The 26,415-nt window shown below is 32.5% G+C and overlaps 1 protein-coding gene, 1 long non-coding RNA gene and 2 other non-coding genes across 4 annotated transcripts; 1 reads left to right on the top strand and 3 right to left on the bottom strand.

Moving 5' to 3' along the window:
- Positions 1-261: 261 nt before the first annotated feature.
- trnak-cuu (transfer RNA lysine (anticodon CUU)) lies at positions 262-334 on the top strand. Its single transcript has one exon. It is a non-coding gene; the product is annotated as a tRNA-Lys (tRNA).
- Positions 335-2,762: 2,428 nt separating this feature from the next.
- On the bottom strand, positions 2,763-3,677 carry LOC101884545 (uncharacterized). The gene is made up of 3 exons (XR_002458583.3): positions 3,634-3,677; positions 3,357-3,421; positions 2,763-2,847 (listed from the first exon to the last, which is right to left on the bottom strand). It is a non-coding gene; the product is annotated as an uncharacterized lncRNA (long non-coding RNA).
- Positions 3,678-3,763: 86 nt separating this feature from the next.
- On the bottom strand, positions 3,764-6,879 carry LOC137491451 (uncharacterized). Its single transcript, XM_073947474.1, has 11 exons — positions 6,723-6,879; positions 6,503-6,644; positions 5,515-6,150; positions 5,397-5,438; positions 5,104-5,299; positions 4,919-5,038; positions 4,799-4,846; positions 4,590-4,670; positions 4,435-4,512; positions 3,908-3,968; positions 3,764-3,804 (listed from the first exon to the last, which is right to left on the bottom strand). The coding sequence occupies exons 4-10, from the start codon at positions 5,414-5,416 to the stop codon at positions 3,930-3,932; spliced, it is 582 nt and encodes a 193-aa protein (XP_073803575.1). The 5' UTR covers positions 5,417-5,438; positions 5,515-6,150; positions 6,503-6,644; positions 6,723-6,879; the 3' UTR covers positions 3,764-3,804; positions 3,908-3,929.
- An 18,694-nt stretch (positions 6,880-25,573) lies between these two features.
- Positions 25,574-25,737, bottom strand: LOC137494403 (U1 spliceosomal RNA). Its single transcript, XR_011014362.1, has one exon. It is a non-coding gene; the product is annotated as a U1 spliceosomal RNA (small nuclear RNA).
- Positions 25,738-26,415: the final 678 nt, after the last annotated feature.

Below are 26,415 nucleotides of genomic sequence, written 5' to 3'. Positions count from 1 at the left end.
GTAGGTGACCTTTCACTAAGTCTCTGTGGCGTAAACGGTTAGCGCATTCGGCTGTTAACTGAAAGGTTGGTGGTTCAAGCCCACCCAGGGACGAATTAGGCCTTTTGCTGCCTTGCAACTGCTAACACGTGCACTGGACATAGATCCTGGGCCACATTCTGTCCAGCGTTACAAGATGAAATCAGGATTTAGCAGAAGATTGTCACGGGTAGGAAGGTATTACTGTAAACGGTTTCTGGTTCCTAAAAGAGCTTCTCATCAGCCTGGCTAGCTCAGTCGGTAGAGCATGAGACTCTTAATCTCAGGGTCGTGGGTTCGAGCCCCACGTTGGGCGTTCCTGTTACTTTTCTCTCTCTCCCTCAGCAAACTTACATTAGGGTTCATATAGCAGACCTTTTGAGACAAAGTTCTGACTTTCTACCACTGTAGGTGACCTTTCACTAAGTCTCTGTGGTGCAATCGGTTAGCGCGTTTGGCTGTTAACTGAAAGGTTGGTGGTTAAAGCCCACCCAGGGACGAATTAAGCATTTTGCTGCCTTGCAACTGCTAAACCGTGCACTGGGCATATATCCTGGGCCACATTCTGTCCAGCGTTACAAGATGAAATCACGATTTAGCAGAAGATTGTCACGGGTAGGGAAGGTATTACTGTAAACGGTTTCTAGCTCCTAAAAGAGCTTTTCATCAGCCCCGCTAGCTCAGTCGATAAAGCATGAGACTCTTAATCTCAGGGTCGTGGATTCGAGCCCCACGTTGGGCGTTCCTGTTACTTTTCTCTCTCTCTCCCGGCAAATTTACATTAGGGTTCGTGTAGCAGACTTTGAGACAAAGTTACGCGTTTCTACCACTGTAGGTGACCTTTCACTAAGTCTTTGTGGCGCATTCGGTTAGCGCGTTAGGATGTTAACTGAAAGGTTGGTGGTTCAAGCCTACTCAGGGACGGATCAAGCATTTTGCTGCCTTGTAACTGCTAACACGTGCACTGGACATAGATCCTGGGCCACATTCTGTCCAGCGTTACAAGACGAAATCAGGATTTAGCAGAACATTGTCACGGGTAGGGAAGGTATTACTGTAAACAGTGTTTAGCTCTTAAAAGTTGATCTCATCAGCCCGGCTACCTCAGTCGGTAGAGCATGAGACTCTTAATGTCAGGGTCGTGGGTTCGAGCCCCACATTGGGCGTTCCTGTTATATTTTTCTCTCTCTCTCCCAGCAAACTTACATTAGGGTTCATGTAGCAGACTTTGAGACAAAGTTCCGCGTTTCTACCACTGTAGGTGACCTGTCACTAAGTCTCTGTGGCGCAATCAGTTAGCGCGTTTGGCTGTTAACTGAAAGGTTGGTGGTTAAAGCCCACCCAGGGACGAATTAGGCATTTTGCTGCCTTGCAACTGCTAACACGTGCACTGGACATAGATCCTGGGCCACATTCTGTCCAGCGTTACAAGATGAAATCAGGATTTAGCAGAAGATTGTCACGGGTAGGGAAGGTATTACTGTAAACAGTTTCTGGTTCCTAAAAGAGCTTCTCATCATCCCCGCTAGCTCAGTCGATAGAGCATGAGACTCCTAATCTCAGCGTCGTGGGTTAGAGCCCCACATTGGGCGTTTCTGTTACCTCTCTTTCTCTCAGCAAACTATCATTAGGGTTCATATAGCAGACCTTTTGAGACAAAGTTCCGCGTTTCTACCACTGTAGGTGACCTTTCACTAAGTCTCTGTGGCGCAATCGGTTAGCGCGTTAGGCTGTTAACAGCGTTACAAGACGAAATCAGGATTTAGCAGAACATTGTCACGGGTAGGGAAGGTATTACTGTAAACAGTGTTTAGCTCTTAAAAGTTAATCTCATCAGCCCGGCTACCTCAGTCGGTAGAGCATGAGACTTCCTATACTATACTTTTGGTTTCTACTATAAAATATTGCACTATGATTGAATACATTATTATATAAAATATTAAACATACTAGATTATGATTTAATGCATTAAGTCTGTTGTATTTTAATTAACTGTATTTGTAAATAGATATTGTTCAGTTACTTAAATATTTTCAGTCATTTATTGTTTTTGTTGTTGTTTTTTGTTTTTAAATCATTAAGGATTTATCAAACTCTTTAGTATTGAGTTGAGGGAATGAACATTATCTTATTATTCACAGAATAAATGATAGTACTCGGAGTAATTTTCTCACACCAAACTTTTTTTTTTTATAAATTTTCATGAGGTCCTACAAGTCATCGAGCTGTAAAAAATGCAGAGAAAAATTGTGAAAAACAATACTTGGATTAATAATGTATTTATTACATATAAAATAAAATAAAATGCTTTACATTCTTGTTGGGGAGATTTTTCATTTCTCGAGCAATTCTTCTGTTAAATTCCTCAACTTCACTAAAAAAAATAAATGCTGTTGTCAGAAATTGTGTTTAACATAAAAACTTAACAGCTTTTGTACAAAAAAAAAAATGTAAACATACCTTGCGTGATAAATGGGGCCCTGGAGGAAGACATCTTCAGCCTCCTGCCAAGACAAGCCTTGTAACTCGGAAATGCCATGAGTTATGGCCTGTACAAACATACAGATAAACCAATTAATAAAATAAAACACACACTGCAGAACATAAGCATGCTCATGTACAAACATGTTTTGTGATTACCTCTGGGAGGAGACATCCACAAATGAACTCCACCTCATCATTGAAGGTCAGCTGTGTTTTGGTTTTATTAAGAATTCCTCTGATGTAGTCACAAATGATTGACTGGGACTGCTCATTCTCAATGTAGACAGGCACTTGAGAACGGGGTTTTAGTGGAAACCAATTTGACCTTTTCCCACCGAGTATATCCTTTGGGCCATAGAAGGAAATTATATTTCATATGTAAATACACAAGTAATTAATTATATTTGGCAAATAATAGTTAAATTGTCACTTGATTATATTTAAGTCAACCATACTTAGAGTCTAGAGGAGTAATTTAAAGTGGAACCATCTATACCACCAAATGCTGCTCTGCTGATTTTGATGTGATAATCAAGTCCACTAATCTTTAGTCATTCCTTTCCCGATCTTGAACTGCTTGGACATGTGCCGGAAGATTGGATGTGGTTTTTCTTTTCACCCTAAAAAGGGGCAGAATCTTTCCATCCAAGACACTTCTTGCCTCCTTAGTCCAGAAAGTAAATCTGTGCCCATAGCTTTTAATAACAAGACAAGACAAAATCCATATTAACTGGTCACCGGTAAGAGAGATTTTAAGTATGTTTTGTTGTTCATGTTACAAGTTGTTGTACTGACACAATATAAATTTTTAATTTTACAGATTTTCAAGAAAAAATAAATAAATACTGACATACCCATCAATTTGAAATCGTTCCATGAGTAGAAGGCACCACCACTGACGGATGATAGGCATATCCATCTGAAAGAAAGACTGTTTAGTCTGACAGTTAACCAACATGTTTTTGTTAATACATGATGTTGGGTGTGCTTGCAATAACCATGCCCCTTTTTTTTTTTTAAAGATATGTTGCTTAGAAGAAAGCAAGATAATATACATTAAAATAGTTACATTTTAGCTATGATTAAGAAAAGCACAAACAAAATAAAGTTACATAAATAATAAAATAAAACCTCCTGGAATTGAAACCCAATGCCACACACCATTGAGAGGGTGTAGTGAAAAGAGAGAAGCCACAGTCATTTACAATGTTTACAAAATCTTTAAATCAATTAACTCAATTTATATCTTACCAAGAGTACAAAAACACCACAATCATCCCCTCTTGTCTGACGTGGCAAAGCCTAAAATAGGCAAAGCAAATCACTTTTATTTTAGAATAATGTACAAAAAATTTAATTGTTGTAAAAGTATAAAATATATTTTTTTTTTAAGTTGATTCCTCACTGGAAAATCATATCCAGTCTTTTCAGTCCATGTCCCATGATCCACTTGGTAAGCAATTTTCCTGTAAACAAAACATATTAGTAGTAATACTAACAATTACAGCTCACCTCAACTCTAGAACACCATGCATAAAAAAGGCTAGATGAACATAGCCAGAAGTTCAAGAAACGGCTATAGGAACGTAGCCAAAAGTGACAGAACTATAATACACGGTTAGGAAATAAATAGAAATGGCTATAGGAACGTAGCCATATATCACATAAAGGCTGAAACGTCTTAGTTTATTGATAGACCTAAAAATTGCCCTGTATTCCTCATCTCCAAATCCTGATTCATGCTCTGCGTACAGAGAGTCTAAGAACACCATCTCTCTTCGAAGCGGCATCATTATCTACAATGTTAAAGGTGTAAAAATATTTCATTTGAACATTATTGCTTCTTCCAAGATTTTTCAGTGTTTTATTTTAGAAACACACACATTGCAATACCAATTAATGTATGCACTAGACATTTTAATATTTTCTTACACAGACAACAAAGTGGTCTGGTCCATTGGCATTTGTCCATGCTGGAAAGGCTAACAGGTCTTTCAAGTCTGCATCTTCCTGAAATTAATCAGGACAGTTATGTTGTTTAATTTAGTTTGTACTTCTCACACAGTAAATACAGTACATACACGCACCGGTAATCCAGTAACAATGTTGTTAGGAGTTTCTTTCCACACAGGGACAACATAAAAGTCCTCAATGTATATGTCCTTGCCCTACATGAATAAAAAGAAACTGTTGACAATGACATGAACATTTTCACACAGTTTAGAATTTTTTTTTTTTTTTAAATTTGGATCAAGTTAAAACAATCTATATAAATATTATGTTTTATAGTACATACAATTTGTCGAGCCATTTCAAAAATAAGCTTCATGCAGGCGTTTCCAATCTGCAATAAATACTTTGATAAGTCAATGTTTTTAATAAAAAAAAAGTTATAATAAAAAAACAGACTGCTTACATGGGAGTCCATGTCCCTCAACAATCCAAGGCTCCAAAATTCTTCTCGAATAAGGCACACTTTCCCCTCCTTCACAATTATTTCACTGCCAGGGCGATTTCGGTCCAGCACATAATCAAGCTGTAATAATAATAGCAATAAATATGTGTGTGTGTTTGCGTTTGTATGTAATGGTAATTGTTCACCAGTTTCTCTTGTAATGGATGCCAGTCCCTCTCCCAAGGCTTAGTAGGTTCCAAAAAATTCAGAAGAGTGGTAGGTTCACAAGCTGTTTTTTCTTTAATTGGTACTGATGACAGAGGAGATGTGACTGATGTTTTGCCTGGTGATGCAGCGGTCGTTTGTAAAGTCACAATATTTTTGGCAGTGCTGTCAGTGGTCCTTAGAGTACATTAAAGCATCAAAATTAGAAAATAACACATAATAATTAGTGAACAGAAACTTGACACTGAGCAACTGGAAAGAACAGTCAAATTACCAAGTGACATGTCCATGCATTTCTCTGTGGAGGATGGATTTTCTATAAATGCAAATATACACATAAGTACAGTTATGGATATAGTGATGTATTTGTTACACAGTAAGGGAAACATTACCTAACACAACCTGGCTGTGGTCATTCATGTGAATGTTTGTGTTGAATTCCTTTTTTATGTCATGAAGACGTTTCTCGTTTTTTCTGACATTGTAATGGTGGATGATGTTTCGCATGAGGAAAACATGTGTGGATGGCAATGCCATGTTCATAAAGTAGTTATTTTTCTTTAGCTTTGAAAAAAGCTGTTCTGCAGCCTGACTGTTAACTTTGCCAGCTAGTTGAGGCACAAGACGAAGCTTCCTCAGTGAATCACGAGGATCTTTTGTGTTGTCTTCGTGAAAGCGGTCATACAGAACATAGTGTTCTGCAGAACCAGTTATTGGATGACCATCCGGATCTGGACTTTGCTTTTTTGCAGTGAGCCATGGCAGAGTTACCTGTAATTTTCCTGATTTTGCTTTTGCAATATTTTCAGTGGTTGGTTCGAGTAACCTTCCCTCGAAAGGTGTGAAAGTTATGGGTTGCCTCAAATTTGTGTGGGTGGACAGTCCACGGGCAAAGTCATAAATAACAACATTAGGCAGATGCTTCCAAGACAGAAGCATATCTGCAAAATCCCGTGGACTTTCTGCTCGCAGATTACATTTTATACTGTAAACTATGCCACAAGGACACATGATGACGGCCCAACCTCCTGGAACAGACAAAAGAGATAAGCAAATAGTTTAGAAAACATAATCAAATCCCATTAATGACATTGGGACTTAAATGACCATAGGTTATGATGGAGGGCAGTGGCATTAACCTTAACAAAGTATACTTTTAAAAAATTTAAAGATGCAGTGCCTCAGAGATGTAAATACACTCCCCCACACGGAAAGCAACAATAGGTGTCAGACGAGGCCACCTCCAACACCCCCCAGAGCTGTACACCACCAGTCACTCCCCAATCAGTGCCAAGCAGAAAACAGGACCCATTATGTCTATGTGACTTTGTACATTTCTGATTTATTTGTAATATTTTAATGTGCAACATTGAGGTTTACCTGAAGCAGCCCAAATCTTTTCAAAAACCTTGTCATAGGCCACCCTTGACCTCATCTCTTCCGAAAGTCGCAGGAGTAGATCTGTGCGAGAGCATTTGGCATCTAAACCACACTCTTGACACAGTCTTCTTATCACTCCCACCTATCACATAAAACACACATGTTAAATGAAATGCCAACACTGACAAATAATACATATAATTAGCATTAAATATTTTACTTTCTGTTTTGAAAGTTCGTCCTTTAAGCGATCTTCAGAGACAGTTATTTCTGTTCGTTCTGCAGTTTTTGCTTTGTGCACTTTCTCAAATTCAATGTTGAGAACAACATTCGCTATGCGAGTCTTACTCCCGATCCAGGGTGCCCAAAAGTTGTAACTAGGTGTAACACAAAATGGATTGTTTTTTTGACCTTTAGGACAAACAAACATGTTAGTACATCAGTTAATTTAGATTGTACTCCTGAAAACACTTATGAAATTAAATAATGATGACATGCCATTCCTGATATAATAAATTTCCTTACTTGAAAAAAATCCTTGAGCAATTCGTTCTTCTGTCAGTGCCTTCCAAAACATATCTAAATCCACCTCTCCATTAAAATCTTGTGGAGGCTGTGAAAGATCACTCACTAAAGAAAATAAATACATACTATAAACTTACTAATAGTTTTACTAATAAGACTTAAATCTCTGCAGTAAAAAGGAAAGATATTTACCAGAGAGATGAAAGGATGCCTTCTTGTGGAGGTCCATTATGACCACAGGTGGATTGTCACCACAAGATACACATGAATACTCGTTTTCATGGTCAGTTAGGGCCTCAAAATGCAGATAGCCGTGGAGAAGAGTAACTGCTGAGGGGAACTGTACACCTGTAGTTACCTCTAAGTACTCCACTACTCTGCTGACTGCTGTATGCACCTATGATAAAGAAATCACAGTTAATCAGTACTTATATAGGTAAGGCAAGGCAAGTTTATTTATATAGCACATTTCATACACAATGGTAATTCAAAGTGCTTTACATAAAAAAAGAATAAAAGAGACAAGTATAAGAAAATAAAAACAAAGAATAAAAATTATTTAAAAAACAGTTAAAAACAGAAAATATAATAGTGTGAACTGTCTGACGTAGCACAGTGCTCATTCAGTAAAGGCACAGCTAAACAGATGTGTTTTAAGTCTTGATTTGAATGTGCCTAATGTTGCCTAACATAAAATCAACACTATGAAGAAATCCTATTGTTTTAAAAAATAATATATTGTATAACATATAATATATGTATTGTATAACGATTACCTGCAACAGGTTTCTTATGGTGAGGCAGAGAGAGAGTAAAAGGAGGACATGGTCATTGAAGTTATGCAAACCATTAGCCCACTCTTGGTAACGGTACACCATTCCACAGAAAGGACAGAATTTGTAGTAGGTTGAAATATCTGCAGATACAGAATGTAAAATAAATGGTTTAGTATCTTTTTCAAAATTAAAATAAAATAAAATATGTAAGTAACAATTATCCACCTTGGACAATTCCTGTAGTTGTAAGAATTTTCGCTTTACGTGTAATGCAGACAGGATCACTGAGCAATGTGCGGTCTGAGCAGTGGTAGCACATTGTCTCATCAGGGATTAGGTGTTTTGGAAATTCCTTATAGTCTGAAGAAAGCCTCAAATGACTGGGAATAGTAGATGGTAGCTTTTTATTCATTAAGATGTATTCTACCATGTTCTTTACTTTAGCAATGTCCTTTGGAGGGTAATTCTCATTTTCATCACTTTCCTCCATCGCTGCTGCCTGAAATTCTTCAGCGCTTTCAGTGCTCCGAACTTTTCGGAAGAGTTCAGGGTGAATTTGAAAGAGGTGCCATTTTGCTATGTATTTATGGGTACATGATCTCTGGGTTTTTGCACAGGGACAGTGCCATGAATTCTTCTTGGTGTCATATGATACCATGACTCTGCCCAGTCTACTATAATATGATATATTAGGCTCGTAGACCGATATGAACCTTTTTGTTGGTGGGACTCCAATCTTGGATTCAACTGACAGTGGTGCATTTTCTTCTTGGGCTAGTTTTTGACGATTTACACACTGTTTTATTTTGTCCTGCCCAAACCACTTGCTTTTAACAATTTCTTTTAAACTTTCTTCTGTGAGTGAAGGTGAGGTTAAAATGTTTTGCAGTATGAAACTGACCGGAGGTGAACACATTGGTATGACAGCAGTCCACTTCTCCAAGCCAACTCCATATTAGTCTGGCACTCATTTAATTCACATAAAATACGATGTGGTTCCCGCCATATTTATATTTGCACATGGAGTGAAGTAGAAGCTCCATGAAAACTTTTGTGGACCATATAGACTCCATTCTGAGGGTCTATGCACTGATGTCAAGATGAGATGAGGAAGTGATGTCCATCATTTTTGGGGTGTGTTTATGTTCTATATGTCTTTTTAAATTTTTATAGTGGCATATCAAATCACATTTGGGACATTTCTTTAGTTGCTTTGGTTTTTTCCGACAATTTTTTTTTAAGGGCCTAGAAATGCCAGAAGTGGTGGGCAGAGCCATGTCAGTGGATAGAGGCACATGTGTGGCGGGCAGAGCCGTGGCAGTGGAGAGAGGCACATGTGTGGCAGGCAGAGCCGTGTCAATGGAGAGAGGCACATGTGTGGCGGGCAGAGCCGTGGCAGTGGAGAGAGGCACATGTGTGGCGGGCAGAGCCGTGGCAGTGGAGAGAGGCACATGTGTGGCGGGCAGAGCCGTGGCAGTGGAGAGAGGCACATGTGTGGCGGGCAGAGCCGTGGCAGTGGAGAGAGGCACATGTGTGGCGGGCAGAGCCGTGGCAGTGGAGAGAGGCACATGTGTGGCGGGCAGAGATGTGGCAAAAGTTGTGGTGGCTTTAGTATGAGGGGTTGGTGGTTGTTGTTTTTGTTTGCAGAGTCCTAAATGTTTAACAAAATCAGGTTTTCTTAAAATGGTTGATTTGCAGAAGAGGCAGTGATAATGTGGCTGACTTCTGCAGAGGCGTCCACATCTGTGTATTGTAAATTCTGAAAAAAAAGCAGTATAAGATTGCACTTTAAGTTTTCTTACAATTTTTCACTATAATAAGATGTACATTTTCAAATATTACCTTCATGCTGGACTGATCTATTAAAATGTGCCTGCAGATGTGATAGCATTTTTTTTTAATCGTGTTGGTTGGAAAACCGAGGCATCACAAAATGGACAATGAAAATATGTGCAGCATTCGGTGCACTGTACAGGTACTGGCAGAGACCCCCCTATTTGAATTGTAATATCCATCTAGGAAAAACATACACAAGTCACAAGCAAATTATATTTGTTTTAACCTAAGAGAGCTCATATTGTAAATGTTATGCAGATTAATTGATATTTTGATTTCCAGAGATCTTATTTACAATTGTTAAACTGTTATTGTGTTACTGTTATTGTCTGTACCACTTTCAGATAGATAATACAGTAATACGTTCAGTAGACCTACATAGCACTTTAAAGTAAAAATGTTAAAATAAAATGTATTGTGTATGTAAAGCAAATATTAAATGTAACATTAAAGTTTTTTATTTTGCCAGAAATCATTGCTAGAAAAGTGTCCCAAAATGGTACAATAACAGAAAATAAGAGCACGCTGTAAATATCATAAAATAATGCTATCTTTTGACTAATTCAAATCAAACACTAAAAATATTGTTTGTTAGTGTAATAAGATGTCACATTGATTTATGCCATAAAACCTGCTAATTTCAAGAATCGCTTTAATAAAATGAATAACCTTACTCACGTGTCCGATGTTGCTACTTCCTAGAAAGTGCTGCTCTGAGCGTGGGTCTCGATACCTGCCGCTTCACCCAACCCAACAGCAGGTGGCACTGTCTGAGAAAATGATAGGTATGGAAGTGCTGGTCTGAGCGTGCAGGTCTGAGCGTGCGGTTGGGTCTCCGGGCCTGCAGCTTCACCCTACCCCCAAATGTGGGAACCTCGACTGCATAATTTCTGGTAGTGGGGGACTGCGTTCGCGCTCTCCCCTAAGCACAGTGGTTCAAGACAGAGTTCAGGCGGTAGCGTCGGGCCCGGCTGGAGTGGTGCTTCCCTCTCTTCCTCGTCCTTTGCTAAGCCACTTTTGCGCCAGTAGAGCTGCGCGCGTCTGTGGAAGGCCTGCCCACCCATCGCTAGAGGAGTCTGTTCTGACGGCGAAAACTACTCGAAAGGTCCCCCCTCAAAGCGGTTTGACCAGGTGAAGGAACACGCAAAGAGAGCCCCCGGTGGCTTTTGTCCGCCAAACGAGTGTGCCCTGCGGAATGTCAGAATTTTATTTGCTGGCCTGCCGCTGTTACTGACGGAACGAATGCAGACCGTGTGAAAGGTCATCATTTTATCTGCCATTAAGTAAGCGAACGCTTCTGCTCGGATCAGAGGTAACTTTGTTTCAAGAACTGCAATCTTTTGCAAACGTCTGTGGCGTTTTGGGCAGAGGGACGGTTCTAAACCAATCTGAACCAGAGGCAATTTCGCAGCCAGCCGTCGGTGGTTTGCCGTCTCAGGAATGTAAGGTGCTTGCAGCGGAAGGTTGTTTCGTTAGCGCTTCCGCTTTCGTTAGTGAAGTTCTTTTGCGGAACGTTTGTAGATCCCGTTGTGTTCTTCAAGCTATGTCGTTTGAGCACTGTGCTGATAGGCTGACGTAAGAAAACAGGACACAAAATATACAAGGCAAGAGTGCAAAGCACGGAGCTCTAGGCAAAGGCGGTCCGAACCGCAGTAAAGCAGGAGGTCGACATGTCCAAATAGACCAAATCAGAAACTAAGCAGAGAAAAACGGCATCTGTAGAGAAAGAAAACAGATGGAGGAAAAGAAAGAAAGAACAGGAGGATCCCATCCCCTCCCCCCATAGAGGGTCTGTTATGCCCAGATCGAGTGCGTCCAGTGGAATCCATGTGTTGGCAGCCCCAACTGATGACAAAACACAAAGCAAGCACCCAGAGGAAGCTCAAACTCTTCATGCGTTGCCACAGTTACTAGCGAGTGGTTTGCAAGCACAGGCACGTCTGCTGCAAGTACAGCGCCGTCAGGAGACAGGGGTTGCTGGCCCATTCCCCATGCTCGGTGGCTGGGCATCACCGTCCTGGAGTACGGCCGATAGAAAACGGCGGCTGACGGCTGAATTTTTTGAAAAAGAACAAAAAATTAAAAATTTTAGAAAAATAAAAAAAAAATCGATTTTTTTTTTAAAATAACAAAAAATGGAAATTTTTTGAAAAATAACAAAAAATGAAAATTTTTTGAAAAATCACCAAAAATGAAAATTTTATGAAAAATCACAAAAAATGAAACATTTTTGAAAAAATAACAAAAAATGAAAATTTTTTGAAAAATCACAAAAAATCACAAAAAATGAATTTTTTTTGAAAAATCGCAAAAAACGAAAATATTTTGAAAAATCGCAAAAAGTCACAAAAAATGAAAAAATCTAAAAAAATCACAAAAATGACAATTTTTTGAAAAATCGCAAAAAATGAAAATATTTTGAAAAATAACAAAAAATGAAAATTTTTTGAAAAATAACAAAAAATCTAAATATTTTGAAAAATAACAAAAAATCGAAATTTTTGGAAAAATAACAAAAAACGAAAATATTTTGAAAAATCGCAAAAAGTCACAAAAAATGAAATTTTTGGAAAAATCACAAAAAAATGAACATTTTTTGAAATATAAAAAAATGAAAAATTTTTGAAAAATCGCAAAAAATGAAATTTTTTTGAAAAATCGCAAAAAATGAACACTTTTTGAAAAATCACAAAAAATTAAAAATTTTTGAAAAATCACAAAAAATGAAATTTTTTTGAAAAATCGCAAAAAATGAAAATTTTTTGAAAAATCGCAAAAAATGAAATTATTTTGAAAAATAACAAAAAATGAAAATTTTTTGAAAAATCACCAAAAATGAACATTTTTTGAAAAATCACAAAAAATGAAAATTTTTTGAAAAATCGCAGAAATCACAAAAAATGAAATTTATTTAAAAAATCACAAAAAAAGAAATTTTTTTGAAAAATCGCAGAAATCACAAATATGAAATTTATTTGAAAATCACAAAAAATGAAATTTTTTTGAAAAATCGCAGAAATCAAAAAATGAAATTTATTCGAAAAATCACAAAAAATGAAAATTATTTGAAAAATCACAAAAAATGAAAATCTTTTGAAAAATCGCAGAAATCACAAAAAATGAAATTTTTTTGAAAAATCACAAAAAATGAAATTTTTTTGAAAAATCGCAGAAATCACAAAAAATTAAATTTATTTGAAAAATCACAAAAAATGAAAATTTTTTGAAAAATCGCAGAAATCATAAAAAATGAAATTTATTCGAAAAATCACAAAAAATGAAAATTATTTGAAAACTCACAAAAAATGAAAATTTTTTGAAAAATCGCAGAAATCACAAAAAATGAATTTTTTTTGAAAAATCACAAAAAATGAAAATTTTTTGAAAAATCGCAGAAATCACAAAAAATTAAATTTATTTGAAAAATCACAAAAAATGAAAAATTTTTGAAAAATCGCAGAAATCATAAAAAATGAAATTTATTCGAAAAATCACAAAAAATGAAAATTATTTGAAAACTCACAAAAAATGAAAATTTTTTGAAAAATCGCAGAAATCACAAAAAATGAAACTTGAAAAATCACAAAAAAATGAAAAATCGCAAAAAATCAAATTTTTTTGAAAAATCACAAAAAATGAAACTATTTTTAAAAATCACAAAAAATGAAATTTATTTGAAAAATCACATAAAATGATTTTTTTTGAAAAATCACAAAAAATGAAAAATTTTTGAAAAATCACAAAAAATGAAAATTTTTTTAAAAATCGCAGAAATCACAAAAAATGAAATTTATTAGAAAAATCACAAAAAATGAAAATTATTTGAAAAATCACAAAAATGAAAATTTTTTGAAAAATCACAAAAAATGAACATTTTTTGAAAAATCACAAAAAAATGAATTTTTTTGAAAAATCACAAAAAATGAAATTTATTTGAAAAATCACAAAAATGAAATTTATTTGAAAAATCACATAAAATTAATTTTTTTGAAAAATCACAAAAAAAACCTTTTGAAAAATCACAAAAAATGAAATTTTTTCGAAAAATCGTAAAAAATGAGTTTTTTGAAAAATCGCAAAAATCACAAAAAATGAAATTTATTTGAAAAATCACAAAAAATGAAATTTATTTGAAAAATCACATAAAATGAATTTTTTTTGAAAAATCACAAAAAATGAAAACCTTTTGAAAAATCACAAAAAATGAAATTTTTTTGAAAAATCGCAGAAATCACCAAAAATGAAGTTTTTGAAAAATCACAAAAAATGAAAAATTTTTGAAAAATCACAAAAAATGAAATTTTTTTGAAAAATCGCAAAAAATGAATTTTTTTTAAAAATCACAAAAAATGAATTTATTTTGAAAAATTGCAAAAAAAAAAAAATTTTTTTTCGAAAATCATTAAAAATGAACATTTTTTTGAAAAATCGCAAAAAATGAACATTTTTTGAAAAATAAAAAATCGCAATTTTTTGAAAATTAACACAAAATCGAAATTTTTGAAAAATCTCAAAAAATGAATATTTTTGGAAAAATAACAAAAAAACAAAATTTTTTGAAAAATCACAAAAAATTAAAATGTTTTGAAAAATCACAAAAAATGAAATTTTTTTGAAAAATAACTAAAAATCGAAATTTTTGAAAAATCACAAAAAATTAAAATGTTTTGAAAAATCACAAAAGAAATTTTTTTGAAAAATAACAAAAAATCTAAATTCTTTAAAAAATCACAAAAAATGAAAATTTTTTTAAAAATCGCAAAAAATGAAATTTTTTAAAAAATCACAAAAAATAAATTTATTTTGAAAAATCACAAAAAAAATAAAATTTTTTGAAAAATCATTAAAAATAAACATTTTTTGAAAAATCGCAAAAAAATGAACATTTTTTGAAAAATAAATCGCAATTTTTTGAAAATTAACACAAAATCGAAATTTTTGAAAAATCTCAAAAAATTAAAATGTTTTGAAAAATCACAAAAAATGAAATTTTTTTGAAAAATAACAAAAATCTAAATTCTTTAAAAAATCACAAAAAATGAAAAATTTTTGAAAAATCGCAAAAAATGAAATTTTTTTAAAAATCACAAAAAATGAATTTATTTTGAAAAATCGCAAAAAAAAAAAAATTTTTTGAAAAATCATTAAAAATGAATATTTTTTGAAAAATCGCAAAAAAATGAACATTTTTTGAAAAATAAAAAATCGCAATTTTTTGAAAATTAACACAAAATCGAAATTTTTGAAAAATCTCAAAAAATGAAATTTTTTGAAAAATCGCAAAAAATGAAAAATTTTTGAAAAATCGCAAAAAATCACACAAAATGACATTTTTTTGAAAAATCAAAAAAATGAATTTTTTTTGAAAAATCACTAAAAATAAAATTTATTTGAAAAAACTCAAAAAATGAAAAATTTGTGAAAAATCGCAAAAAATCACACAAAATGACATTTTTTTTGAAAAATAAAAAAAATGATTTTTTTTTGAAAAATCACTAAAAATAAAATTTATTTGAAAAAACGCAAAAAATGAAAAATTTGTGAAAAATCGCAAAAAAATCACACAAAATGACACTTTTTTGAAAAATCACAAAAAATGAAAATTTTTTGAAAAATCACAAAAACTTAAAAATTTTTTAAAAATCGCAAAAAATCACACAAAATGAAATTTTTTTGAAAAATCACAAAAATGAATTTTTTTTGAAAAATCACAAAAAATGAAAATTTTTTGAAAAATCACAAAAACAAAAATTTTTGAAAAATCGCAAAAAATCACACAAAATGACATTTTTTTGAAAAATCACAAAAAATCTATTTTTTGAAAAACCGCAAAAAATGAAATTTTTTGAAAAATCGCAAAAAATTAACTCATTTAATTCACATAAAATACGATGTGGTTCCCGCCATATTTATATTTGCACATGGAGTGAAGTAGAAGCTCCATGAAAACTTTTGTGGACCATATAGACTCCATTCTGAGGGTCTATGCACTGATGTCAAGATGAGATGAGGAAGTGATGTCCATCATTTTTGGGGTGTGTTTATGTTCTATATGTCTTTTTAAATTTTTATAGTGGCATATCAAATCACATTTGGGACATTTCTTTAGTTGCTTTGGTTTTTTCCGACAATTTTTTTTTAAGGGCCTAGAAATGCCAGAAGTGGTGGGCAGAGCCATGTCAAGAGCCGTGGCAGTGGAGAGAGGCACATGTGTGGCGGGCAGAGCCGTGGCAGTGGAGAGAGGCACATGTGTGGCGGGCAGAGCCGTGGCAGTGGAGAGAGGCACATGTGTGGCGGGCAGAGCCGTGGCAGTGGAGAGAGGCACATGTGTGGCGGGCAGAGCCGTGGCAGTGGAGAGAGGCACATGTGTGGCGGGCAGAGATGTGGCAAAAGTTGTGGTGGCTTTAGTATGAGGGGTTGGTGGTTGTTGTTTTTGTTTGCAGAGTCCTAAATGTTTAACAAAATCAGGTTTTCTTAAAATGGTTGATTTGCAGAAGAGGCAGTGATAATGTGGCTGACTTCTGCAGAGGCGTCCACATCTGTGTATTGTAAATTCTGAAAAAAAAGCAGTATAAGATTGCACTTTAAGTTTTCTTACAATTTTTCACTATAATAAGATGTACATTTTCAAATATTACCTTCATGCTGGACTGATCTATTAAAATGTGCCTGCAGATGTGATAGCATTTTTTTTTAATCGTGTTGGTTGGAAAACCGAGGCATCACAAAATGGACAATGAAAATATGTGCAGCATTCGGTGCACTGTACAGGTACTGGCAGAGACCCCCCTATTTGAATTGTAATATCCATCTAGGAAAAACATACACAAGTCACAAGCAAATTATATTTGTTTTAACCTAAGAGAGCTCATATTGTAAATGTTATGCAGATTAATTGATATTTTGATTTCCAGAGATCTTATTTACAATTGTTAAACTGTTATTGTGTTACTGTTATTGTCTGTACCACTTTCAGATAGATAATACAGTAATACGTTCAGTAGACCTACATAGCACTTTAAAGTAAAAATGTTAAAATAAAATGTATTGTGTATGTAAAGCAAATATTAAATGTAACATTAAAGTTTTTTATTTTGCCAGAAATCATTGCTAGAAAAGTGTCCCAAAATGGTACAATAACAGAAAATAAGAGCACGCTGTAAATATCATAAAATAATGCTATCTTTTGACTAATTCAAATCAAACACTAAAAATATTGTTTGTTAGTGTAATAAGATGTCACATTGATTTATGCCATAAAACCTGCTAATTTCAAGAATCGCTTTAATAAAATGAATAACCTTACTCACGTGTCCGATGTTGCTACTTCCTAGAAAGTGCTGCTCTGAGCGTGGGTCTCGATACCTGCCGCTTCACCCAACCCAACAGCAGGTGGCACTGTCTGAGAAAATGATAGGTATGGAAGTGCTGGTCTGAGCGTGCAGGTCTGAGCGTGCGGTTGGGTCTCCGGGCCTGCAGCTTCACCCTACCCCCAAATGTGGGAACCTCGACTGCATAATTTCTGGTAGTGGGGGACTGCGTTCGCGCTCTCCCCTAAGCACAGTGGTTCAAGACAGAGTTCAGGCGGTAGCGTCGGGCCCGGCTGGAGTGGTGCTTCCCTCTCTTCCTCGTCCTTTGCTAAGCCACTTTTGCGCCAGTAGAGCTGCGCGCGTCTGTGGAAGGCCTGCCCACCCATCGCTAGAGGAGTCTGTTCTGACGGCGAAAACTACTCGAAAGGTCCCCCCTCAAAGCGGTTTGACCAGGTGAAGGAACACGCAAAGAGAGCCCCCGGTGGCTTTTGTCCGCCAAACGAGTGTGCCCTGCGGAATGTCAGAATTTTATTTGCTGGCCTGCCGCTGTTACTGACGGAACGAATGCAGACCGTGTGAAAGGTCATCATTTTATCTGCCATTAAGTAAGCGAACGCTTCTGCTCGGATCAGAGGTAACTTTGTTTCAAGAACTGCAATCTTTTGCAAACGTCTGTGGCGTTTTGGGCAGAGGGACGGTTCTAAACCAATCTGAACCAGAGGCAATTTCGCAGCCAGCCGTCGGTGGTTTGCCGTCTCAGGAATGTAAGGTGCTTGCAGCGGAAGGTTGTTTCGTTAGCGCTTCCGCTTTCGTTAGTGAAGTTCTTTTGCGGAACGTTTGTAGATCCCGTTGTGTTCTTCAAGCTATGTCGTTTGAGCACTGTGCTGATAGGCTGACGTAAGAAAACAGGACACAAAATATACAAGGCAAGAGTGCAAAGCACGGAGCTCTAGGCAAAGGCGGTCCGAACCGCAGTAAAGCAGGAGGTCGACATGTCCAAATAGACCAAATCAGAAACTAAGCAGAGAAAAACGGCATCTGTAGAGAAAGAAAACAGATGGAGGAAAAGAAAGAAAGAACAGGAGGATCCCATCCCCTCCCCCCATAGAGGGTCTGTTATGCCCAGATCGAGTGCGTCCAGTGGAATCCATGTGTTGGCAGCCCCAACTGATGACAAAACACAAAGCAAGCACCCAGAGGAAGCTCAAACTCTTCATGCGTTGCCACAGTTACTAGCGAGTGGTTTGCAAGCACAGGCACGTCTGCTGCAAGTACAGCGCCGTCAGGAGACAGGGGTTGCTGGCCCATTCCCCATGCTCGGTGGCTGGGCATCACCGTCCTGGAGTACGGCCGATAGAAAACGGCGGCTGACGGCTGAATTTTTTGAAAAAGAACAAAAAATTAAAAATTTTAGAAAAATAAAAAAAAAATCGATTTTTTTTTTAAAATAACAAAAAATGGAAATTTTTTGAAAAATAACAAAAAATGAAAATTTTTTGAAAAATCACCAAAAATGAAAATTTTATGAAAAATCACAAAAAATGAAACATTTTTGAAAAAATAACAAAAAATGAAAATTTTTTGAAAAATCACAAAAAATCACAAAAAATGAATTTTTTTTGAAAAATCGCAAAAAACGAAAATATTTTGAAAAATCGCAAAAAGTCACAAAAAATGAAAAAATCTAAAAAAATCACAAAAATGACAATTTTTTGAAAAATCGCAAAAAATGAAAATATTTTGAAAAATAACAAAAAATGAAAATTTTTTGAAAAATAACAAAAAATCTAAATATTTTGAAAAATAACAAAAAATCGAAATTTTTGGAAAAATAACAAAAAACGAAAATATTTTGAAAAATCGCAAAAAGTCACAAAAAATGAAATTTTTGGAAAAATCACAAAAAAATGAACATTTTTTGAAATATAAAAAAATGAAAAATTTTTGAAAAATCGCAAAAAATGAAATTTTTTTGAAAAATCGCAAAAAATGAACACTTTTTGAAAAATCACAAAAAATTAAAAATTTTTGAAAAATCACAAAAAATGAAATTTTTTTGAAAAATCGCAAAAAATGAAAATTTTTTGAAAAATCGCAAAAAATGAAATTATTTTGAAAAATAACAAAAAATGAAAATTTTTTGAAAAATCACCAAAAATGAACATTTTTTGAAAAATCACAAAAAATGAAAATTTTTTGAAAAATCGCAGAAATCACAAAAAATGAAATTTATTTAAAAAATCACAAAAAAAGAAATTTTTTTGAAAAATCGCAGAAATCACAAATATGAAATTTATTTGAAAATCACAAAAAATGAAATTTTTTTGAAAAATCGCAGAAATCAAAAAATGAAATTTATTCGAAAAATCACAAAAAATGAAAATTATTTGAAAAATCACAAAAAATGAAAATCTTTTGAAAAATCGCAGAAATCACAAAAAATGAAATTTTTTTGAAAAATCACAAAAAATGAAATTTTTTTGAAAAATCGCAGAAATCACAAAAAATTAAATTTATTTGAAAAATCACAAAAAATGAAAATTTTTTGAAAAATCGCAGAAATCATAAAAAATGAAATTTATTCGAAAAATCACAAAAAATGAAAATTATTTGAAAACTCACAAAAAATGAAAATTTTTTGAAAAATCGCAGAAATCACAAAAAATGAATTTTTTTTGAAAAATCACAAAAAATGAAAATTTTTTGAAAAATCGCAGAAATCACAAAAAATTAAATTTATTTGAAAAATCACAAAAAATGAAAAATTTTTGAAAAATCGCAGAAATCATAAAAAATGAAATTTATTCGAAAAATCACAAAAAATGAAAATTATTTGAAAACTCACAAAAAATGAAAATTTTTTGAAAAATCGCAGAAATCACAAAAAATGAAACTTGAAAAATCACAAAAAAATGAAAAATCGCAAAAAATCAAATTTTTTTGAAAAATCACAAAAAATGAAACTATTTTTAAAAATCACAAAAAATGAAATTTATTTGAAAAATCACATAAAATGATTTTTTTTGAAAAATCACAAAAAATGAAAAATTTTTGAAAAATCACAAAAAATGAAAATTTTTTTAAAAATCGCAGAAATCACAAAAAATGAAATTTATTAGAAAAATCACAAAAAATGAAAATTATTTGAAAAATCACAAAAATGAAAATTTTTTGAAAAATCACAAAAAATGAACATTTTTTGAAAAATCACAAAAAAATGAATTTTTTTGAAAAATCACAAAAAATGAAATTTATTTGAAAAATCACAAAAATGAAATTTATTTGAAAAATCACATAAAATTAATTTTTTTGAAAAATCACAAAAAAAACCTTTTGAAAAATCACAAAAAATGAAATTTTTTCGAAAAATCGTAAAAAATGAGTTTTTTGAAAAATCGCAAAAATCACAAAAAATGAAATTTATTTGAAAAATCACAAAAAATGAAATTTATTTGAAAAATCACATAAAATGAATTTTTTTTGAAAAATCACAAAAAATGAAAACCTTTTGAAAAATCACAAAAAATGAAATTTTTTTGAAAAATCGCAGAAATCACCAAAAATGAAGTTTTTGAAAAATCACAAAAAATGAAAAATTTTTGAAAAATCACAAAAAATGAAATTTTTTTGAAAAATCGCAAAAAATGAATTTTTTTTAAAAATCACAAAAAATGAATTTATTTTGAAAAATTGCAAAAAAAAAAAAATTTTTTTTCGAAAATCATTAAAAATGAACATTTTTTTGAAAAATCGCAAAAAATGAACATTTTTTGAAAAATAAAAAATCGCAATTTTTTGAAAATTAACACAAAATCGAAATTTTTGAAAAATCTCAAAAAATGAATATTTTTGGAAAAATAACAAAAAAACAAAATTTTTTGAAAAATCACAAAAAATTAAAATGTTTTGAAAAATCACAAAAAATGAAATTTTTTTGAAAAATAACTAAAAATCGAAATTTTTGAAAAATCACAAAAAATTAAAATGTTTTGAAAAATCACAAAAGAAATTTTTTTGAAAAATAACAAAAAATCTAAATTCTTTAAAAAATCACAAAAAATGAAAATTTTTTTAAAAATCGCAAAAAATGAAATTTTTTAAAAAATCACAAAAAATAAATTTATTTTGAAAAATCACAAAAAAAATAAAATTTTTTGAAAAATCATTAAAAATAAACATTTTTTGAAAAATCGCAAAAAAATGAACATTTTTTGAAAAATAAATCGCAATTTTTTGAAAATTAACACAAAATCGAAATTTTTGAAAAATCTCAAAAAATTAAAATGTTTTGAAAAATCACAAAAAATGAAATTTTTTTGAAAAATAACAAAAATCTAAATTCTTTAAAAAATCACAAAAAATGAAAAATTTTTGAAAAATCGCAAAAAATGAAATTTTTTTAAAAATCACAAAAAATGAATTTATTTTGAAAAATCGCAAAAAAAAAAAAATTTTTTGAAAAATCATTAAAAATGAATATTTTTTGAAAAATCGCAAAAAAATGAACATTTTTTGAAAAATAAAAAATCGCAATTTTTTGAAAATTAACACAAAATCGAAATTTTTGAAAAATCTCAAAAAATGAAATTTTTTGAAAAATCGCAAAAAATGAAAAATTTTTGAAAAATCGCAAAAAATCACACAAAATGACATTTTTTTGAAAAATCAAAAAAATGAATTTTTTTTGAAAAATCACTAAAAATAAAATTTATTTGAAAAAACTCAAAAAATGAAAAATTTGTGAAAAATCGCAAAAAATCACACAAAATGACATTTTTTTTGAAAAATAAAAAAAATGATTTTTTTTTGAAAAATCACTAAAAATAAAATTTATTTGAAAAAACGCAAAAAATGAAAAATTTGTGAAAAATCGCAAAAAAATCACACAAAATGACACTTTTTTGAAAAATCACAAAAAATGAAAATTTTTTGAAAAATCACAAAAACTTAAAAATTTTTTAAAAATCGCAAAAAATCACACAAAATGAAATTTTTTTGAAAAATCACAAAAATGAATTTTTTTTGAAAAATCACAAAAAATGAAAATTTTTTGAAAAATCACAAAAACAAAAATTTTTGAAAAATCGCAAAAAATCACACAAAATGACATTTTTTTGAAAAATCACAAAAAATCTATTTTTTGAAAAACCGCAAAAAATGAAATTTTTTTGAAAAATCGCAAAAAATTAAAATTTTTCAAAAATTTTCATTTTTTTGCGATTTTTCAAAAAAATTTAATTTTTTGCGATTTATCCAAAAATTTTCATTTTTTTGCGATTTTTCAAAAAAATGTTATTTTTTTGCAATTTTTCAAAAAAATTTAATTTTTTGTGATTTTTCAAAAAAATTTCATTTTTTGTGATATTTTGCGATTTTTCATTTTTTGTGATTTTTCAAAAAATTGTAATTTTTTGTGATCTTGTGATTTTTCAAGATTTTTAGTTATTTTAAAAAAATTTTTACATTTTTTGCGATTTTTTAAAAAAATTTCATTTTTTGCGATTTTTAAAAAAATTGTCATTTTTTGTGATTTTTCAAAAATTTTTCATATTTTGTGATATTTTGTCATTTTTCTAAAAATTTTCATTTTTTGTTATTTTTTAAAAAAAAAAGTCATTTTTTGCGTTTTTTTTTTAATTTTCAGTTTTTGTGATTTTTCAAAAAAAATTCATTTTTTGTGATTTTTTGCAATTGTTCAAAAAATTTTCATTTTTGGTGATTTTTCAAAAAATATTCATTTTTAGTGATTTTTCAAAAAAAATTTCATTTTTAGTGATTATTCAAAAAATTCTCATTTTTTGTGATGTTTTGCGATTTTTCAAAAAAAAATCATTTTTTGTGATTTCAAAAAAATTTCATTTTTTGTGATTTTTCCAAAAAAATTCATTTTTTGTGATTTTTTGCGATTGTTCAAAAAATATTCATTTTTTGGTGATTTTTAAAAAAAAAAAAATTTTTGTGATTTTTCCAAAAAATTTCATTTTTTGTGATTTGTCAAAAAATTTTCATTTTTGGTGAATTTTTAAAAAATTTTCATTTTTTTGTTATTTTTTTGTGATTTTTAAAAAAAATTTTCATTTTTAGTTATTTTTCAGAAAATTTTCATTTTTTGTGATTTTTTGCGATTTTTCCAAAAATGTTTATTTTTTGTGATTTTTCAAAAAATGTTCATGTTTTGTGATTTTTCAAAAAATTTTCAATTTTTGTTATTTTTTAAAAAAAATTCATTTTGTTATTTTTCAAAATAATTTCTTTTTTTGTGATTTTTCAAAAAAATTTCATTTTTTGTGATTTTTAAAAAAAAATCGATTTTTTTTTATTTTTCAAAAGAATTTTATTTTTTATGATTTTTCAAAAATTTTTCATTTTTTGTTATTTTTCAAAAAAATGTGCATATTTGGTGATTTTTCAAAAAATTTGCATTTTTTGTTATTTTTCAAAAAATTTGCATTATTTGTTATTTTTCAGAATATTTTCATTTTTTGTGATTTTTTGTGATTTTTCCAAAATTGTTTATTTTTTGTGATTTTTCAAAAAATTTTCATTTTTTATGAATTTTCAAAAAAATTTCATTTTTTGTTATTTTTCAAAAAATTTTCATTTTTTGTTATTTTTCAAAAAAATTCATTTTTGGTGATTTTTCAAAAAATTTGCATTATTTGTTATTTTTCAAAAAATGTGCATTATTTGTTATTTTTCAAAATATTTGCATTATTTGTTATTTTTCAAAAAATTTGCATTATTTGTTATTTTTCAAAAAATTTGCATTATTTGTTATTTTTCAAAAAATTTGCATTATTTGTTATTTTTCAAAAAATTTGCATTATTTGTTATTTTTCAAAAAATTTTCAATTTTTGTTATTTTTTAAAAAAAAATTCATTTTGTTATTTTTCAAAAAATTTTCTTTTTTTGTTATTTTTCAAAAAAATTTCATTTTTTGTGATTTTTAAAAAAATCGATTTTTTGTTATTTTTAAAAAAAAATTCATTTTTGGTGATTTTTCAAAAAAATTGCATTTGTTATTTTTCAAAAAATTTGCATTATTTGTTATTTTTCAAAAAATTTGCATTATTTGTTATTTTTCAAAAAAATTTCATTTTTTGTTATTTTTCAAAAAATTTGCAGTTTGTTATTTTTCAAAAAATGTGCATTTTTTTGTTATTTTTCAAAAAATTTGCATTTTTTGTTATTTTTCAAAAAATTTGCATTTTTTGTTATTTTTAAAAAAATTTCATTTTTGTTGATTTTTTTTAATTTTCATTTTTTGTTATTTTTCCAAAAATTTGCATTATTTGTTAGTTTTCAAAAAATTGGCATTATTTGTTATTTTTCAAAAAAATTGCATTTTTTGTTATTTTTCTAAAAATTTGCATTTTTTTGTTATTTTTCAAAAAAATTTCAATTTTTGTTATTTTTCAAAAAATTTCGATTTTTTGTTATTTTTCAAAAAAAATTTCATTTTTTGTTATTTTTCAAAAAAATTTCATTTTTGTTATTTTTCAAAAAATTCAGCCGTCAGCCGTCGTTTTCTATCGGCCGTACTCCAGGACGGTGATGCCCAGCCACCGAGCATGGGGAATGGGCCAGCAACCCCTGTCTCCTGACGGCGCTGTACTTGCAGCAGACGTGCCTGTGCTTGCAAACCACTCGCTAGTAACTGTGGCAACGCATGAAGGGTTTGAGCTTCCTCCAGATGCTTGCTTCGTGTTTTGTCATCAGTTGGGGCTGCCAACACATGGATTCCACTGGACGCACTCGATCTGGGGATAACAGACCCTCTATGAGGGGAGGGGATCCTCCTGTTCTCCCATCTGTTTTCTTTCTCTACAGATGCCGTTTTTCTCTGCTTAGTTTCTGATTTGGTCTATTTGGACATGTCGACCTCCTGCTTTGCTGCGGTTCGGACCGCCTTTGCCTAGAGCTCCGTGCTTTGCACTCTTGCCTTGTATATTTTGTGTCCTGTTTTCTTACGTCAGCCTATCAGCACAGTGCTCAAACGACATAGCTTGAAGAAGACGACGGGATCTACAAACGTTCCGCAAAAGAACTTCACTGACGAAAGCGGAAGCGCTAACGAAACAACCTCCCGCCGCAAGCACCTTACATTCCTGGGATGGGAAACCACCGACGGCTGGCTGCGGAATTGCCTCTGGTTCAGATTGGTTTAGAACCGTCCCTCTGCCCAAAACGCCACAGACGCCTGCAAAAGATTGCAGTTCTTGAAACAAAGTTACCTCTGATCCGAGCAGAAGCGTTCGCTTACTTAATGGCAGATAAAATGATGACCTTTCACACGGTCTGCATTCGTTCCGTCAGTAACAGCGGCAGGCCGGTAAAAATAAAATTCTGACATTCCACAGGGCACACTCGCTTGGCGGACAAAAGCCACCGGGGGCTCTCTTTGCGTGTTCCTTCACCTGGTCAAACCGCTTTGAGGGGGGACCTTTCGAGTAGTTTTCGGCGTCAGAACAGACTCTTCTAGCGACGGGTGGGCAGGCCTTCCACAGGCGCGCGCGGCTCTACTGGAGCAAAAGAGGCTTGGCAAAGGACGAGGAAGAGAGGGAAGCGCCGCGCCAGCCGGGTCCGACGCTACCGCCTGAACTCTGTCTTGAACCACTGTGCTCAGGGGAGAGCGCGAACGCAGTCCCCCACTTCTAGAAATTATGCAGTCGAGATTCCCACATTTGGGGAATTCGCAGGGGTCAGCGTGGCCGGAGTGCAATGGCCAAGCCTCGCCCTGGGTGAACCACCTTCTTGATCATGGTATCTCCCCTGCCAGGTAAGTATGAGTTGCCGGGCGGCGCAAATGGCAGCCGCCGTTTTCTATCGGCCGTACTCCAGGGCGGTGATGCCCAGCCACCGAGCATGGGGAATGGGCCAGCAACCCCTGTCTCCTGACGGCACTGTATTTGCAGCAGACGTGCCTGTGCTTGCAAACCACTCGCTAGTAACTGTGGCAACGCATGAAGAGTTTGAGCTTCCTCCAGATGCTTACTTTGTGTTTTGTCATCAGTTGGGGCTGCCAACACATGGATTCCACTGGACGCACTCGATCTGGGGATAACAGACCCTCTATTGGGGGAGGGGAGGGGATCCTCCTGTTCTTTCTTTCTTTTCCTCCATCTGTTTTCTTTCTCCACAGATGCCGTTTTTCTCTGCTTAGTTTCTGATTTCGTCTATTTGGACATGTCGACCTCCTGCTTTGCTGCGGTTCGGACCGCCTTTGCCTAGAGCTCTCTCGCTCTTTGCACTCTCGCCTTGTATATTTCGTGTCCTGTTTTCTTACGTCAGCCTATCAGCACAGTGCTCAAACGACATAGCTTGAAGAGCACGACGGGATCTACAAACGTTTCGCAAAAGAACTTCACTGACGAAAGCGGAAGCGCTAACGGAACAACCTCCCGCTGCAGGCACCTTACATTCCTGAGACGGGAAACCACCGATGGCTGGCTGCGAAATTGCCTC

This window comes from Danio rerio, chromosome 4 (genome assembly GCF_049306965.1).
Source record: "Danio rerio strain Tuebingen ecotype United States chromosome 4, GRCz12tu, whole genome shotgun sequence".
Taxonomy (NCBI): Eukaryota; Metazoa; Chordata; class Actinopteri; order Cypriniformes; family Danionidae; genus Danio; species Danio rerio.
Note: the sequence above shows the minus strand (reverse complement) of the source record. Positions and strands in the feature narration are given on the sequence as shown.

Excerpts from the sequence above, each read along its gene's own strand:
- LOC137491451 (XM_073947474.1), bottom strand. The coding sequence starts at position 5,416 with ATGCATGGACATGTCACTTG. Across the intron at positions 5,300-5,396 it reads ATGCATGGACATGTCACTTG|GACCACTGACAGCACTGCCA; the intron begins GTAATTTGACTG and ends ATGTACTCTAAG. Across the intron at positions 5,039-5,103 it reads ATCCATTACAAGAGAAACTG|CTTGATTATGTGCTGGACCG; the intron begins GTGAACAATTAC and ends TTATTATTACAG.